Source organism: Chelonia mydas, chromosome 8 (assembly GCF_015237465.2).
Source record: "Chelonia mydas isolate rCheMyd1 chromosome 8, rCheMyd1.pri.v2, whole genome shotgun sequence".
Classification (NCBI taxonomy): domain Eukaryota; kingdom Metazoa; phylum Chordata; order Testudines; family Cheloniidae; genus Chelonia; species Chelonia mydas.
Genome location: NC_057854.1, coordinates 91041411 through 91058642, shown reverse-complemented (window position 1 = coordinate 91058642; position 17232 = coordinate 91041411). Strand labels below are relative to the sequence as shown.

Below are 17232 nucleotides of genomic sequence, written 5' to 3'. Positions count from 1 at the left end.
CCTCCTGCACACCCTGTCCTGTAAGACCAATCCTTCTAATTTAGGAAAATATAGTATTAAAACATAATTTTTAAAAAGGGTTTTTCTAGCACTTACTAGTTTCCTCTCCTACATGAAGACACTCTGGGGTGTTGGGACATGGCCCTTCTCTTTTTCCACAGCCTGGGGGGTACCCCTCTATTGGACAGCTGCCACTATTTGGGGATCTAAGAATTGGAGCAGAAATTTGTTGACAGGGTCAAAGGAGAGGGAACTAGAGCTATACCATGACTTTGGATATGGAGCCTCAGTTGCTTCTGCTGTCCTTGTCTGTGTTCTGTCCTATGCTACAACCAGGTGAGAGGAGAAATGCCAGAATGTTTTTGAAGAGATGATCTTTTAGAAAATTATGATCATTTTGGACAAATAACTATCCTTTCCCCAAATGAGTGACAGGTCTTCATCCATTCCTCTTCTTGTGACTTCTCCATAATCTCTTTGCTTCCTCATCCTTCTTAACAGCTCCTTCCTCGCAAACCTGCTACTGTTGGACCCATGTTTTCTCTGTGTTAGAGCTGGAGTTCTGATTCTGACCTATTTCTGAGCACCCTGAAATTTTATGGAACAAGAAGAGAATGATTATACTATGGATCTTCATTTTACAACTTGAGCCCTCTATCTATCTTAGGGTGGTATACTACTGGGTATTTAAGCATTGCAATGCACAGTTGCCTAGTGGAATTCTCAGCCCCAAGTTAGGCACCTAGGCTCCAATGCATTGTTTGGGAGAGATAGGTGCCAAATAATTTAAAGGATTCTCAGAAGCCAGCTAGCTCAGCTGGGAGCCGCATAAGTTAGCCAGGTGTGAAATGCAGAGAGAAGCAGGCCCTTCTGTGTGAAATTAATAGCAATAGTGCAGTCCCTCTTGGAGTTTCTGGCACTTCTCCTTTTTCAGAATCCAAACTCTGCTTGGGGTAAGGTTTATGTCTTTGATCTTTAGGGGTCTTTTTCTGTAGGGTTAAGCGTTACGAGGGGGGAGTCAGTGTTTTCATTCTTTTGTCTCCAGCTCCCTTGACGATTGTTCTGGGCTTTGTGGTACCAGAAGTTTTCTCTCAGGTTTCATCTGCTGAAGTGGGGAGAGCGCCTAGGGTGATCACAAACAGTTCTGTCTCCCTCCCTGAGGACTTCAAAAGAGGAAGCAGACCTCTAGTGGTCTGACCCACATCTCCCGCAGCTCCTCACCGAGAAAGAGAAGGCTGCATGCAGGTCCCTGAAAATCTCTGAGGTGCACAAACTTACAAGCTTTGGGCTTTACTGTCTGAGGTGTTCTTTACTCTGTGGGAAGCCACAGAGCACGCAACTTGTAAAGGGGAAAGTGGCTGATATCTTTTGGGTGCTGTACTTGTGTTCGTGGGATTTTTCACACAGAAGGCTGGAGGATTACTAAGGAGGGAAATCTCAGGCTTTATAGAGTAGTGGGGGAAGACAAGGAAAAAACCTTATTCAGTTCAGATAAGCATTTGCGGTTCGTCCATCACTGTTAGGGATTCTAGCATACAGAGAGAGGTATGCTGACACATTACATATGTACAGTGTGTCCTGTTATTTGATTTATGTTCTGAGTACGTGTTTCTCTTAAATTAGCCTAATGTGCAACCTTGCTTCTTCCTAAGTAGTTGTGACAGGAACTTCAGGGCCAGAGTGTTTAGAATTGCAGATTGTCTGGCAACCCAAATAAATGTTTAATCTTAATATGACAAATTACTTAAGGCTGTCACTCTTTCCAATTACTATGCAAGACTGAATGAGTACTGTATAGTAAACTTTGGATTTGACTACAGAAATATACTTGCTCCTGGCCTGAAAGTGTCTTAACAGAAACGGTTTACAGCATGTCTTTAAAAATTGATTTAAGTGTTACATCTATTACTGGCCCAGGCTTTCCAGTATCTGCCATGGGTTATTATAGACAATTCATTCAGATGTTGTTTAAGTGGTGGAAGCTTGCTGGGAAATACAATGGATTTCAGCCAATATGCTAATTTTGATATTTTAGCATTTTATAGAATTGTGAACTCAGAGCAAATCATTTTATAATGATTTGCTGATGTAATTAAACTTATAGGGCAAATTCATCCCTGATGTAACTAAGTTATTTCCACCAGAGTTATGCTATGAATGAATTTAGCCTATGATTCTTCTTCTTTTTCACTCCTATTATAACAGAGAAGGGAATAAAAACAATGAACACGTATTAAAATTCAGCAATCTGGCTATCTTGTAACTGCCTCATTGACATTGTATCCCTCCTCCTGCGTAGAGTAGGTTACAGTGATCGCAAAGAAAGGCCCCTCTCAGTACTGGTACTTATTAGCAGTAGGCTGCCCCATGTGGATCGATGCGTTACTTAGGGTTTCTTGTCTCCTGTTGGCTAGTCACACAAGTCTCATGGAACATTCAGATTGTAATATTTCTTCTTTGACACAATAACAGTCAAACCAGCATCTCCGATCTTGGTTCCAAGCGCACTGGTTTGATTGCCAGTCACGCTGCAACAGCTTCCCTAAGCAAAGGCTGGGTCCTGGCATGGAGTGATCTTTGCCTTCTCTTCCTGCTGGCCCCTGTCCGCAGCTCCTTAGATAGCAGCTTCCTGCTGTTTTTAAAGTTAAAGAACAGGTAAAGAGGTGCACTTTACACAGCGGCCAGTGGGGTAGGGCAAGGCCCAGTGTGTTATTTCTTGCATGGGAGAGGGGGATGGGGATGGAGATGGAGATGGGGAGCAGGCAGAGTGTGATGGAGAAGGGACCAGGAAACATGAAGCAAACAAGGCCAGATCAATACAATACACATTCATAGCCCTAAAATTTAAGTGTCCTCTCTCTGGTCTTCATCTTTTAGTCTCAAGGCACTGGTGCTGCCCAGGGATCAAAGGTTGCAAATCCCTGTCTTTTCCCAGAGCTATCCTTAGCCAGCTCTGTAGTTCCTACTCCACCCACAAGCTCTTCTTTCTTGCAATTTCTTACGGGCACACCACTTCTCCACTGGGAGCATATGGGACAGAGCAGTAGCTCCTTTCTTGGGCCAGCCACCAGAGCTGTGGCTGCTGTACATGATAGCTGGCTGGTTAGCCAGGCAGCCACTACAAAGAGTCATCTTGCCCACCTGACTCCTCTCATTGATCTGGACACAGTGGCCAAGGAGAACAAACACAGGGGGTGGATTTTAAGCAGCAGGCCACAACTTTATTAAATGGAACACGAGGAGGGGCGTTACCTACCCTGTCACCCAGACTCTCACATATCAGGCATTCTAAGTAGTTCCAACTGGGGTGTTACAGGGCTCCTACCATACAACCTATAACTTGGGGTGGACCCTCCTTAAGTACCCCCAGGGCTCAGCTCACTTTTTTGAGTGCTACCCCACCCCTACCACAGAAGGGACAGAAGGTACAAAAGTGGGGGACTTGGCCACAATGTCTCCCCCATCGCACATCAACAAAATTCCCGGTCTTTTAGTTCTGGGAACTAAACTGTGCTAGAAACCGGCACAAGTTGTGCTGAACTAATATCCTTACCAAGTACTACCATTAATTACTAAATCCTATTCCTAGTTAACTCAACTTTGCTTCCAGAATGCTGTGAGGAAGGTGAACAAACCTACCAGCCTATGCCAATTTGCCCCCTGAAGGATGAAAAAATTCCTTCCTGACTCCAAAACGGGCGATCGGTTAGACCTTCAGCATCTGCAAACACAGCCCCGAAGCTACCAGTACGGGAAAGGGGGCTGTTTAAATGGAACAAAAGAAGACTCCACTTGACCCAGGCTAGGGTTTAAATTAATGAAAGGGGAGAGTGAGGGACCATTCAGTTCCCTTCATCATCAGAATGGTCAATGAGTGGCTGGAGACTCGAGGGGGGGAGGGTGGGGCTCCCTCTGCATGCCCCAGAGTGTGTTCTCCTACCCTTACCAGTGGCCCCATCACCAATGGCCCCATCAAGTTTTCCACCTGTTGAGGTTGGTGGGTGGCACTGTTGCTGTTCTCCTGCCTGCCAGCTGTCTAATAGTCATTATTTATTGTTCCCTTGTTTATAAAAAGTCTTCAGTCAGGCAGCAGAAATACTACCACCTGCCCAGTCACAGCTCATGACCAACGAATTGCAGATCTTTGAGGTGAACTGTTTGGAGACACCTTATAGGCTGAGATTTGTTCATCTGAACTGATCATTGAATTGTTGCAAGTAGCTAATCGATTAGTAGAGATCAGAGTGTGCTCCTGATTGAGCCCTGCACAGAAAAGAAGGGCAAAATTTGCACCTGTCATCATTATTATTTGTACTGTGGAAATGCCTAGCGCCTTAGTCATGGGCCAGGACTCTCTTGTTCTAATAATTTGATCAAGGGCCTTTTCTTTGCACACAAACTCAAGAGGAGAGCTCCAAGGAGGAGAGCATCAGCGTTCTGTTTCACTACAGATTGGTTTAATTATTCAGATATTAGCAGCTTTATTGTTCATTTGGCAGAGTCTGATTTTTGTTGACATCTGTCATGCCGACATCTCTCAGCTGCTTGAGTGAGATTTCTCTGTAGCCAATGGAGTTTGAAAAAAGTCAATTACAGGATCCCTCTTGTTCTGATAATTTTCTTAATTGTGTTGTTGTTGTTTTTTTTTTTAATGTCAGCTTTGATCAGTATTGGGAATTCTTGTGCATTTTCATTATTTGCAGCTATGTTGCTTTTCTGTTGTTTCAGTGATTTACATGGATGATGTCTATTTCAGAATGGCTCTGTGGGCCAAATTTTGCATTTACTTACTCTGGTATAAATCAGGAGTGCCCCAGACTTACACCAGCGTAGGTGAGACCAGAGGTTTGGTCTATAGGTACTTAAAAATTAAAAAATATAGACATGAAAGAATAAAAAAAATGTGTTGCAGTTCTATCCTCAGCGACATCTTGGGGAGTTAAAGAAGGAAAACATGGTGGGCAGGCCCTGGGAGATCAGCAGTTAGGAGGAGTTTGGAGGGTTATTTGTGTGGAGGAAAGGATGGGATAAGAAGTTGAGGCTGATCATACTAGGTTTCAGACCTGCAGTGTAGTTTATTGAAGGAAAATATTTTAATGCCTGATGGTCAGATTAGAAATGTTGACGCAGCACAGTCTAGTGGATAGACTATGAGACTGAGAGTTCGGAGGCCTGGGTCCTATACCCAGTTAAGACCCAGGCAGACTGCGAAGAGCTGCGAAAAGGATCTCTCAAAACTGGGCAACAAAATGGCAGATGAAATTTAATGTTGATAAATACAAAGTAATGCACATTGGAAAGCATAATCCCAACTATACATATAAAATGATGGGGTCTAAATTAGCTGTTACCACTCAAGAAAGAGATCTTGGAGTCATTGTGGATAGTTCTCTGAAAACATCCAGTCAATGTACAGTGGCAGTCAAAAAAGCGAACAGAATGCTGGAAATAATTAAGAAAGGAATAGATAATAGGACAGAAAATATCATGTTGCGTCTATATAAATCCACGGTACGCCCACATCTTGAATACTGTGTGTAGATGTGGTTGCACCATCTCAAAAAAGATGTATTGGAATTGGAAAAGGTTCAGAAAAGGGCAACAAAAATGATTAGGGGTATGGAACGGCTCCTTGTGAGGAGAGATTAGTAAGACTGGGACTTTTCAGCTTAGAAAAGAGACGACTAAGGGGAGATATGATTGAGGTCTATAAAATCATGACCAGTGTAGAGGAAGTAGATAAGGAAGTATTGTTTACTATTTCTCATAACACAAGAACTAGGGGGGTCACCAAATGAAATTAATGGGCAGCAGGTTTAAAACAAATAAAAGGAAGTATTTCTTTACACAGCGCACAGTCAACCTGTGGAACTCCTTGCCAGAGAATGTTGTGAAGGCCAAGACCATAACAGCGTTCAAAAAAAGAACTAGATAAATTCATGGAGGATGTGTCCATCAATGGTTATTAGCCAGGATGGGCAGGAATGGTGTCCCTCGCCTCTGTTTACCAGGAGCTGGGAATGAGCAACAGGGGATGGATCACTTGATGATTACCTGTTCTGTTCATTCCCTCTGGGGCATCTGGAACTGGCCACTGTTGGAAGACAGGATACTGGGATAGATGGAGTTTTGGTCTGACCCAGTAGGGCCATTCTTATGTTATGTTATATGCAACTGTGTCACTGGTCTTGAGCAAATCACTCTCCTTTGTGCCTCAGTTTCCCTGTCCTTGTAAAGTTCATGGCATGCCAATGGAGCTTTTCACATGGATAAGTATTTATTAATGAAAGAAAAAAGTTGGGTCAAGGAGGAAGATATGATTTGTAAAAATTAACAATACAGTGATAAAGAGCAACCTTAGAGTAAGTATGTTATCTGTTCCAGTTGTTTTTATTGTTAGCATGTATACAAACTCCAGAACCACAGAGCTATTGTGCATGTAATCTTTCTTTTGGCACTGCCTAAGTGGGAAGTAAGCCATTGTTGATAGGGTGATAGCGCTGCCCCATGGGCATTCAGAGCATTGGAGGGTCACATTGTGAGAAAACAACACTAGTGTCCTGTGGTTTACCCTTTCCCTACCCCATAGGTGACATTTATGCTGTCCTGGAAAGAGGACTGGAGTACTTTGCCTTTAAGAAGAGATCTTGATTACACTGCCACCATAAATTGTTTTGTTGTTTGCTTTTTGTATCATTAAAAGGCCAAGATAGTGTTGAACTTTCTACCAGGCACAGTGTTGTCAAAGATACCCCTTCCATTTTATCTCCCTTTCATAAAGACTGTGACATTGGCATGCAACTTTTGTTTAACATACTGTTTAGAAACGTTCATATTAAGATTATGAAGCCTAATTTGCTAATCTTTCCCCCTATAATCCCTAGAAAAAGAACAGCTGCACTACCAAAACCATGCTATTTACACATGATCTGTTGGCCCGGGCAGCCTGCAAAGTTCCAAAGATCAAAGCTTAAAAAAAAAAGTGTCAATCCTTTATAATTCTCTGAGTTTAAGTATACGATACCACAAAATCTGTACTTACAGCTGATAAATATTTTTGCTGAGCACCGGTCCACTGCGTGTGTGGGTGTAGTGTCTCCTGGTACTATAGCTTTAACTCAAGGCAGTTTGATAACCATAAAGTAAGGTAAGACAAACAGAGCTCAATACTTAATTGTAATGAAATATTTGTCTGGTTTCTCAGTCATTCCTTTTAAATTTAAACAAACCATGTTCAGGATTTTCTTTTTCTTGAATGAAATGTTTTTGCAGAGGGCAGTTAGTTTATTTTTTTTTTTACTGCCTATGTGGGAAAACGAGCACATTTGTTTAAGGATAAACTGGGAAGTCTGTGGTTTTCAGCATGCACATTTTGTATAATATTTATACAGACTATTATTTAATAGAGCTTATAAATATTTATCATATGCTGCAGCCCTTTGATCATAAGTACTTGTTTCAAAAGCTGTCCTGTCCCTCCTGCGACTCATGAAGGAGGAGGCGATTGGTGCCTTATTACTGTGAAAGGATGTTGGCTCAATGGCCTGTTTTGAGTTTGGTAGCTCCTTTTCCCCTCATATCTGGTGTTCCTATTTTTCTGCTTGCAAAGTCCAAATAATAACATTAAAAAATCAAAGGCTTGAATTCTGCGTGGGCAGAGCTCCATTGAAGTTGAGGCTGTTCCACACAGCAGCAGAAAGCTACTTATTTGGAGCCCATTGCAGGATGGGGGCTAAATATCTCTATGTTCTTGTGCCACAAGGGGCAGAGGCATCCTCTGCTCAGAGTGAACCAGGGGTTAATCTCAGCTCAGCTTCTCCCTCCTTGCACATGTGCTCAGGCAAAGAACTGCAAATTGGGTGTGTGAGAAACAGTGAGTCGAATGGCCTGTGGGGGAAAGCTAGGCTCCACCGCCAGGATTCATAGCAGTGGGTTGAATACCAAGATGAGGAGTTTTGTTTCCTTTTCAGCTTCCTTTATTTTATTTTGCTTCTTCTTATTAGCATTATTCCTGAGGCAAAGACCTTGTTGACTGTATCAGTGTTTTTTCTGCTGTATCCTGCTCCCACTTACCCTGTTTTCCTCAGAATCAGGGTGGATAAAAATTGATTTTTTTTAATACAAAAATTGGACTTTTATTTTACATGAGGTTTTTTAAAAAAAATTAAATTAAATACAGATTTATTTGTTAAAAATAAACCTTCAAATTAAACTTTAAATTGACAACCATGTTCCGATCTAAACTACTTATAATAGAGTTGTCATTTAAATTAAATACAAAACAGTAATAAGCCGCACATGTTTGCTGCCACCTTTTAAAGAAAGTCAAATCGCTGAACTGGTGGAAGTCACTGGCTAAAGGCCTTGAACCAGAGCTTGCTGAAGAGCTAAACCAGCTTTGGACAGCAGTAGCCTCTTCTGCAGATGGAGAGAGAATATTTTCTTCATTTTGGTTTGTTCAAATAGTTCAGTTCAATAACTAGTTTATTCAAAAATAAGAAACCACTTGGCAGTTGAAAAAGCAGGAAAGCTTGTGTTCCTCTTCCAATCAATGAATAAAAACTAGCTATGAGAGGACGAGTTCGAAAATCTTGAAGGACATGATGTCCAGAAACAATCAGTTCAATTAACTAGCTATAACTAATATTTCCCTTGTTTAATAAATCAGTTAGTTTTAAATACAAAATATTTTGATAAACTTTTTTCCCCTATGTATCGAGCACATTTAAGGTATTTTTATTTAACTGATTAAAAACAAATGTAAAATTCTGTTTTTGTGCATTTTAATTGATTTGAATTTCCATCCAAATAGAACTTGATACAAATCACAAGTAAAAAATTAATAATCTAATAAATAAGAAATGCATCATTTACCATTTTCTAATGTAATACAAAATGTAAAAATAAAAAATCTGAATAAAGTAAATTAAGCTATATAATTGAATAAATAAACATATATAGATACATTATATATTCCTGGGTAGCAAAAAGAAACATCAAATTTAGTGACAGGTTTCTGAATAGCAGCCGTGTTAGCCTGTATTCGCAAAAAGAAAAGTAGGACTTGTGGCACCTTAGAGACTAACAAATTTATTTGAGCATAAACTTTCGTGAGCTACAGCTCACTTCATCGGATGCACCCGATGAAGTGAGCTGTAGCTCATGAAAGCTTATGCTCAAATAAATTTGTTAGTCTCTAAAGTGCCACAAGTCCTCCTTTTATCAAATTTAGTGTAAAGGCTATATTTTGTTGCAAATCAGCATGTGTTAATGGTTACCAAACAATGACAATCAACCTTTCTTTAGCCAAACAACTAAAAAATACAAATGCAAAACATGAGTAAAATCGAGGCAAGGTTTTCTGCTTGCCAATTTAAATCATGATCAAAATCGGTGAAATAAATTGCTTTGGTTTAAATCAGTCCACCCTGGTCAGAATCATATTAACTGCAACAATTCTACAATAGCAACCTGATTAATAGAAAAGAGGGAAGAAAGTATTTGTTGCATAAATTACATAGAGAACTTCCGTTTCAGGTTCCAAGCCATGAAGTTTGGATTGGGATCCACCTCTAAATTTACTTGGATCTAGTGTTATGAGTCCTAGTTCAGAATCCTTTCTGTGACCAAGGGATTATTTTGTAAACAAAATTGAACACATGCTCTCTCTTTAAATTTATGATCAAACACGTGGGCCAAGTCCTTTCTACCAACCTCTCCGTTCAGGTTTTAGTTTTGCAGGGATTTGGGCTGTTCACCAGAGAGCCCAGTCAGTGACATTTGTGATGAAGAGATAACAGTGCTTTCTTGTGGATCCAGATGACCTGTAGGTGCACTAGATCATGTTGCAGAGACGTCCTTTGAACAAGCTCAGTGGCTCAGAATGACCTTGTTGCAAGTGATAGGTTTGAAAAAAGGTTAATGTTTATGTTAGTTTATTTTTATTGTAAAATATTAAGTTACTGCTTCTAAAAGTTTAATCAAGAGTCATTACTCAGAGAGAGACTAGTAAAAAGAGATGAGGAATTTGTCTTTCAGGAGTTTGCTAATTGACTTACTCTTGGTGACTGTCAATCAAATTGCAGAAGTCAAATAGTGTTTGTTCATAGACTGTAATATATACAGTATAGGTACATAAATAATCTGTTGTTCACATGGCCACACGCACGCACATTGCCCTTATTGCTTAGTAAGGGAAAAAGGAAAGTAAACATTATATGGGTTGACTGGGTTCCAGTTTTCAAATGCTTGTGGTGAGAATCCATTGCAAAGCCATAATTTTAAGTGCTGAGTAGCGATGTACTATATAGCTTAATTCTCTAACATCTGTTAAAGTTGCCCTCTGTGTAGCAAAAAAACATTAAGGATCTAAAATCAAGGCTGCCATATATGGAAGAGGAATAAAAAAGTAGAAGTAGTACTTACTCTCTCTCTCTCTCTCTCTCTCTCTCTCTCTCTGTGTAAAGTATTCTTTTTGATTTCCGTATTCTGTGAAAGACCTTAAAACACCATTTTTCTATTTTAAAAATGAAATCCAGTTAGTTACTTTTCTCATGGTTCTTTCTTTTTTTAAAATGAGTCAGCAGTCAGAGGCAGTGCCAAAATAAAGAGAAACAGAGGGAAATGCATGAGATAATATCAAGAACACTATAGTTAGTGATATTTCTAACAAGTAGTTATCAACATTTGCAGCCAACTTTCTAAACTTTGTTTTAGGAAAGCCAGTGTGAAATTACAATGGGAACATTATCTTTTGCAGATGATGCCTAGCAATCCAATCAACAGTCAAGAAATAAGTTGCAGAGCAGGATGCAGATTGTTGTAATGGGCATCCCCAAACTGGGATAGATGTAGTAATAATTACTGGAGTCAGTGAATGTGACCTCTGTAATCTGATAGAGATATTAATCTGTGTCACCCTGACCAGGTCATGTGACTAGGGCCAGGAAATAATGTCAAGTTTCTTACCAGTACTCTTAAGTATCAGACTGTTGTTAGAGCAGACTAAAGGCATATAGCTACCATTATTACATTTTACCAACCTTTACCTGAACAACTGATCTTGCATAATAAGACCACTGTTCAGTAGAGCCTGTGCTCCTCCTGCCCAGTGGAACTCGAAAACCAGCCGCAGGTAGCAGATAGTCGGGCAGATAGTCCCCAGTCACTTATTTCATGTCTTAGTGAGTTTTCTTAGAAAACAAGCACACTTATTAGTAGGACCCTACCAAATTCATGGTCCATTTTGGTCAATTTCACAGTCATAGGATTTGAAAAATAAATTTCATGATTTCAGCTATTTAAATCTGAAATTTCACAGTGTTGTAATTGTAGGGGATCCTGACCCAAATTGAGGGTCCTGACCCAAAAAGGAGTTGTGGGGGGTTGCAAAGTTATTGTAGGGAGGTTTGTGGTGCTGCTACCCTTACTTCTGTGCTGTTGCTGGTGGGGCGCTGCCTTCAGAGCTGGGCATTTGGAGAGCGGCGGCTGCTGGCCGGGCTCCCAGCTCTGAAGGCAGAGCCGCCGCCAGCAGCAGCGCAGAAGTAAGGATGGCACGGTATGGTATTGCCACCCTTACTTCTGCACTGCTGCTGTCGGGGCACTGTCTTCAGAGCTGGGTGCCCGGCCAGCAACCACCACTCTCCGGCCGCCCAGCTCCGAAGGCAGCGCAGAAGTAAGGGTAGAAATACGGCAACCTCCTTAAAATAACCTTACGACCCCCCTGCAACTCCCTTTGGGGTCAGGACCCCAAATTTGAGAAACACTGGTCTCCTCCATGAAATCTGTATCGTATAAGGTAAAAGCACACAAAAGACCAGTTTTCACATCGGGAGACCAGATTTCACAGTCCATGATGTGTTTTTCATGGCCGTGAATTTGGTAGGGCCCTACTTATTGGCTGTCCATCCCACCCACATCTGGGCTTTTGAACATCTCACTAGTACCCTCTCACTGGACTCATGATCCTGTGACCTTCCCCCCGCACTCCCTCACCCCGGGAGTTTCTAATCAAGAAATTCCTGACTGGGCAATGTTGAATGTTCTTAAGTTGCTAGTAATGGCAGATCCAAAACTCTTGGGTTATTGTAGAGGTATCCCATGATGTAACTCCTACTTAGAAGGTCACAAAAGAAGGTCAGAGAAGAAGCGATGGTGAGATTTGCTGGTAAACTCTTACCTAAATATAAACTATCTGAAATTGAGAGGAAACTTGCAACTTGGCACCAACACTACAACCTGTTGTCAATCCCTGCCTAACCAGTTTCTGGAGTGTTGAATAAAATGGGACAGATATGTACAGCCGCAACATTGCTCTTCTTTTAACATCTCCTTCAAAGTTGCCTCTGCTCTGATACCTAGAAAAGACTCAAAACTTATCTACTTCTACTTGTTGTTCCTAATTCAGTCACTTCTTTGTGACCCTTTCCTCCTCGTTTGGCTGTTGCCTTGCCAAATGCTGAGATTGTGAGCTCTTTGGGGCATGGGTAATTTTTTTAAAAATTTCATATGTCCCTTATGATCTTGGTAGGGGGCTCCCACAACTGAAGTGATCAATAATAATGGTGACTACATCATATCTTGCTGCTAATTCAGTATGATGCTGACCTCACCAGCCACACAACATAAACAGGTGCTTTTTCAAGCACAACAGTACTGTGTTGAAACTCATTCTTGGTGATAGACCATCCTGGACAGATAATCATAGCTTTAAAGATATTTAATTTTAGAAGAAAAGTTGTGATTTCAGGAAAAAAAAGCGTAGAAGAACTTGTAAAAAATTCTAAAATGTAGTATTCTTTATCTGAATTTTGTGACCAAATACACCTCTGTATCCACACCCTGTACACCATTGTAATAATCTTTGTGCAAACTATGTCTTGTGAGGTATCATTTGAAAACTAGTAATTTGCTGGTCAATAATATCATGGTGAAATAGTATGTAGCAACATTATGTGTAAAGTTATGAAATCCCCTGGAATAATGTTGGAAGCACATGTTCAAAGCCACATAGCCCTGATTAGGCAGGACTGGTCAAGCAGGTGTTAAAGAAGGGAATCTGTGTTTAAACTCAATTTACATATATGTAATAAACAAGGCCTTTGAAACAGCAAGAGGGAGACTAGGCAAATCTGCATTTTAGCAAACAACAGTATGAAGCCTCCTCCATGATGAGACCCCATGTCTCCATCCTTTGCAGGAAGGAATTTTATCCAAGGGTAACACTCAGGAAATTGCATTTCAAAGGGTGACTGAACTATAAAAGTAAGAGGCAAAAACACCCCAAGTTTTTGTGGTAAGAACTTCACCTTGAACCAAGTCTAGTTTGTTAAGTTTAGAAAGCACTTTATCTTTATTTCTCTTGTAACCATTTCTGACTTTAATGTGTTATACTTGTACTCACTTAAAATCTATCTCTTTGTAGTTAAATAAACTTGTTTTATTCTTTAATTAAAACTAGTCCGGTGTTGTGAATTGTTTGAATAACTCAATTTAAATGTAGTAGACGGTTGTACATTGAGCCCGTTAAAGGGGCAATGGACCTAATGTATCTGGACTGTCCAGGAGAGGGCAGAACACACGTTTTGGGGGAAAATTTGAGACTGGGAGTGTGTTGGGGTCACCCTGCAAATGGTAACCAAGGCTGATGGAAGCCAGAGTTTGACAGATATGTGGCTGCTGCTATAACAGACATTCAGGGTGCTACCTGGATGCAGGCAGGCTGTTTGTGAGCAGCCCAGGTGGGAGCTACAGCAGCAAAGTGTTGGGAACACCCGAGCTTGGAGGACAGGGGTGATACAACCTCTCAGTGGTCTGGATTGCATCCTGGAATGTCATAAACATCCAGTAGGCTGTTGTGGTCTTAAAGGAGAGGGCTCTCACTGTTTTCAGTATATCACTGTTTTTTTGGAACTGGTTCAGAAGGCACCTGGCCACTGAAGTCCTATTCCTCCAAAGAGTTACACATACACTTAATTTTAAACTTCTGAGTAGTCCTGTTGAGTCCATGGGGGCTACTCACGTGCTTAAAGTTGAGCACGTGTGCAGGTCTTTGCAGAATCGGGGCTTAGCGTCTGATTCTACTTCCATTGACTCCAGGCCCTTGGTAAGCAGAGAATTTTATTGAGAGCAAATAAAACCAGTCATCTATGCTGTGTTCCACTTTGCTTCTGGATAGATTTTAAGATGTTGATTTTAACTGATATAGCCCTAAATGCCTGGGACCTGCAGATTGCCTCTCTCTTTGTGCCATACTGCCCCATCTGAGTTAGCAGAGGTGGTCAAACTGGAATCCCCTTGATGTGACAAGAGATGAATCTTCTGGTAGAGTGACCTCCAGGAGGGAACCATGACTTTTTAAGGTTGCTTTCCCCACATTGCAAGATCACTTGATCTGTTGACTTTCTGGGCACATTGCAAGATTGATCTGTTTCTGTGGGCATTTGGGGAGAGTAGGGATATAATGGTGAAGGATCTCAGGTGGACTGGGCTGGTGCTTTTTGGCTGGATTGTTCTTAAGGGGTCTGTCTGTCTATGTTTATAAAACTGGCGGTGTACTTAGAATCATAGAATATCAGGGTTGGAAGGGACCTCAGGAGGTCATCTAATCCAATCCCCTGTTCAAAGCAGGACCAATCCCCAATTTTTGCCCCAGATCCCTAAATGGCCTCCTCAAGGATTGAACTCACAACCCTGGGTTTAGCAGGCCAATGCTTAAACCACTGAGCTATCCCTCCCCCCACTTAAGTGACAGCAGGGTAACTGGAGCTGTTGAGTAGGAGCGTTTTTTATCAGTCTAATAATCAAAATGAATAAATAATGGTGAGGCATTTGTAAAAGGGGGTGGAGCTGGATGAATATGAGCTGGAATTGCAGGCAAGACATGTCGTTGTGGGGAAAATGTAAAAAAATGAACAAAACAAAATCATGATTGTTAAAATATGGGTGGTAACTTGTGTGAACTGTTTTGTTTGACATCTGAGAGAGTTTTTTGAGCTGATTTTCTTTTTGGGATGTGTGTGTAATTCTTTGGTATTTTATAGTGACTTCACATGTGCCCAGAGACTATGATTGACTAGTAGTTTTTGATTTCTGCAAAATGAAAGTTTCAGTCTAATTGTGCAGGTTTGACTGGTGTGATTTATTATTCATAAAGGCAGCTGGACTTTTAGGTGCTTATCTGAACCTTCAAACCATTAGTTTCAACTATTATTTGCAATTCTCTCAGCTTGACTGAGATATAAATGCTCACCTGATTGGATGAATGGTCACGTTTCTATCATGCATAATCTTGTTTGCAAATTTGATGTTTGCTTTCCAGAAACATTTATGTCACTAAAGCTCAAGTACAGGAATGTTTGCAGAAAAAGAACACAAGCTGTAGGAGGACTGAAGAAGCAATTCATTTAAAAATTATAGTGAAGACTTGCAAAAATTGTTCTGCTCTACTACCAAACAGTCAAAATGGCTACATAGGATCTGCACTTTGTTTTATGTGGTACAACTTTTCGTCATCACTATCAACATCATCACCATAATTATTTATAGGTAAAATGCTAATGTGTTTCAAACCAGATTTTTTTTACTTGTTGTGCTTTTACAGGCTTATTTAAAATGCAGAGTGAGAAGCAGGATCCAGTAAATTACTATGTTGGGATTGATGTTGGAACAGCAAGTGTTCGTGCGGCTTTGGTAGACCAATTTGGGACAATAGTGGCACATGCGGATCAGTCAATCCAAATTTGGGAACCCAAACCAGACCACTATGAGCAATCCTCGGATGACATCTGGGCTGCTTGTTGCACAGTCACAAAGGTATATGTAGGGGACTGAAAAAATGGAAGGAATGTATGCTTCAGGTAGTACTTAACTCCTATAATGGGACGCAGGCTAGCAGTCAGTGCCTTCCACCTCCCATTCGGTTGTGCATGCTCTCCTATACAGTACGGTTGATTGATCATAAAAATTTTTTTTTGGGACCAAAGTACTTTCTAGATACAGATGATGTAGCCTCTCAGACACTATCCTCATTTTAGAGGTGGGGAACTGGAGGATCAGAGAGGTTGCGTGACTTGTCCAAGGTCACAAATGAATCTGTGAAACAACTGGAAATAGAAGCCGGGGTACTAAGATCAGTGGGAGCTTCATCACTGACTTCAGTGAGCATAGGATCCGGTCCCAGATTTCCTGATTCATTGGTCTGAGCCTTATCCACAATTGTTTGCAGTGTTGTTGCAACCGTGTTGGTCCCAGGATATGAGAGAGACAAGGTCGACGTGCTAAGATCTTTTATTGGACTCTTTTGGTGAAAGACAAACTTCCAGGCTTCACAGAGCCCTTCTTCAGGTCCTGTGGAGCTTGAAAGCTTGTGTCTTTCACCAACAGAAGCTGGTCCAATAAAAGATATTACCTCACCCCCCCTTGTCTCTCCCTTATACACGAGACCATCCTCCCTTTTGGGAGTCAAGGATGCTCAAAACCTACTGGCATGTACAACTGACTTGATGGTGAGCAACTGGACTGCACTGGGGCCAAAAAGGGGGCTCATTATTCAGCTGTTGAGGGAGAGCTGAGACACTGTAAGCTCTTTTGGGCAGGGAAGGTGCTTAGTACAGTGAGCTCCTGATCCTGACTGAGGGCTCTGGGCACGACTATAATACAAATGTGAGGAAATACAGGGACAAAAATACTGGCATACGGGTCATCGGTTTACATATTGTGAAAATGAAATAAACCTTACTATGCTGAATATATAATGGATCACCTCTCCCCCTCTTCTCTTGTATCTATTGGGCAGGAATCTTAATTTATACATCCCCTTAGTAAAAGTGTACGGTGACCTTGATTGGCAGTGAATGTAAAAAGGCACTTTTGTCCTTCTTAAAAATGCCACAATCTTAGGCTGCTCTGTGTTCCGAGGTTGGCTCTTTAAATATTCATAAGATGCCTGGTAATTTGCAGATGGACAGTTCACCATTCTCTTGTTATTGATCAGTCTTTTCAAACATTAATGAGCCTGGCTCTGCAGCAAGTGCCCTGATATGAATAAGATGGAGGGGGAGAGGGAAGAGTGACTAGCTGGATAAGCAAAGCAGCCCTTTTACTCTGCCTGTTTAATTTTCTCTGTCTTTATAAATTGCTTTGCTGTTGCCCTGGGGCATCCTTTTACCCCTAAAATATCTTCTCGTAGTACTAAAGACCTTGCAGGTCCCGTTTAAAGGGGAGTGGGTGTGA

At 41.1% G+C, this 17232-nt stretch overlaps 1 protein-coding gene across 9 annotated transcripts in view; it reads left to right on the top strand.

Moving 5' to 3' along the window:
• Positions 1–17232, top strand: part of FGGY (FGGY carbohydrate kinase domain containing) — a 350907-nt gene that overhangs the window by 159036 nt on the left and 174639 nt on the right. For all 9 annotated transcript variants that reach the window (XM_043520798.1, XM_043520801.1, XM_007059048.4 and 6 more), the window contains exon 2: positions 15602–15813. In XM_043520798.1, coding sequence (XP_043376733.1) covers positions 15613–15813 — 201 coding nt within the window. In that variant the 5' untranslated portion in view covers positions 15602–15612. The remainder of the gene's footprint in view (positions 1–15601; positions 15814–17232) is intronic.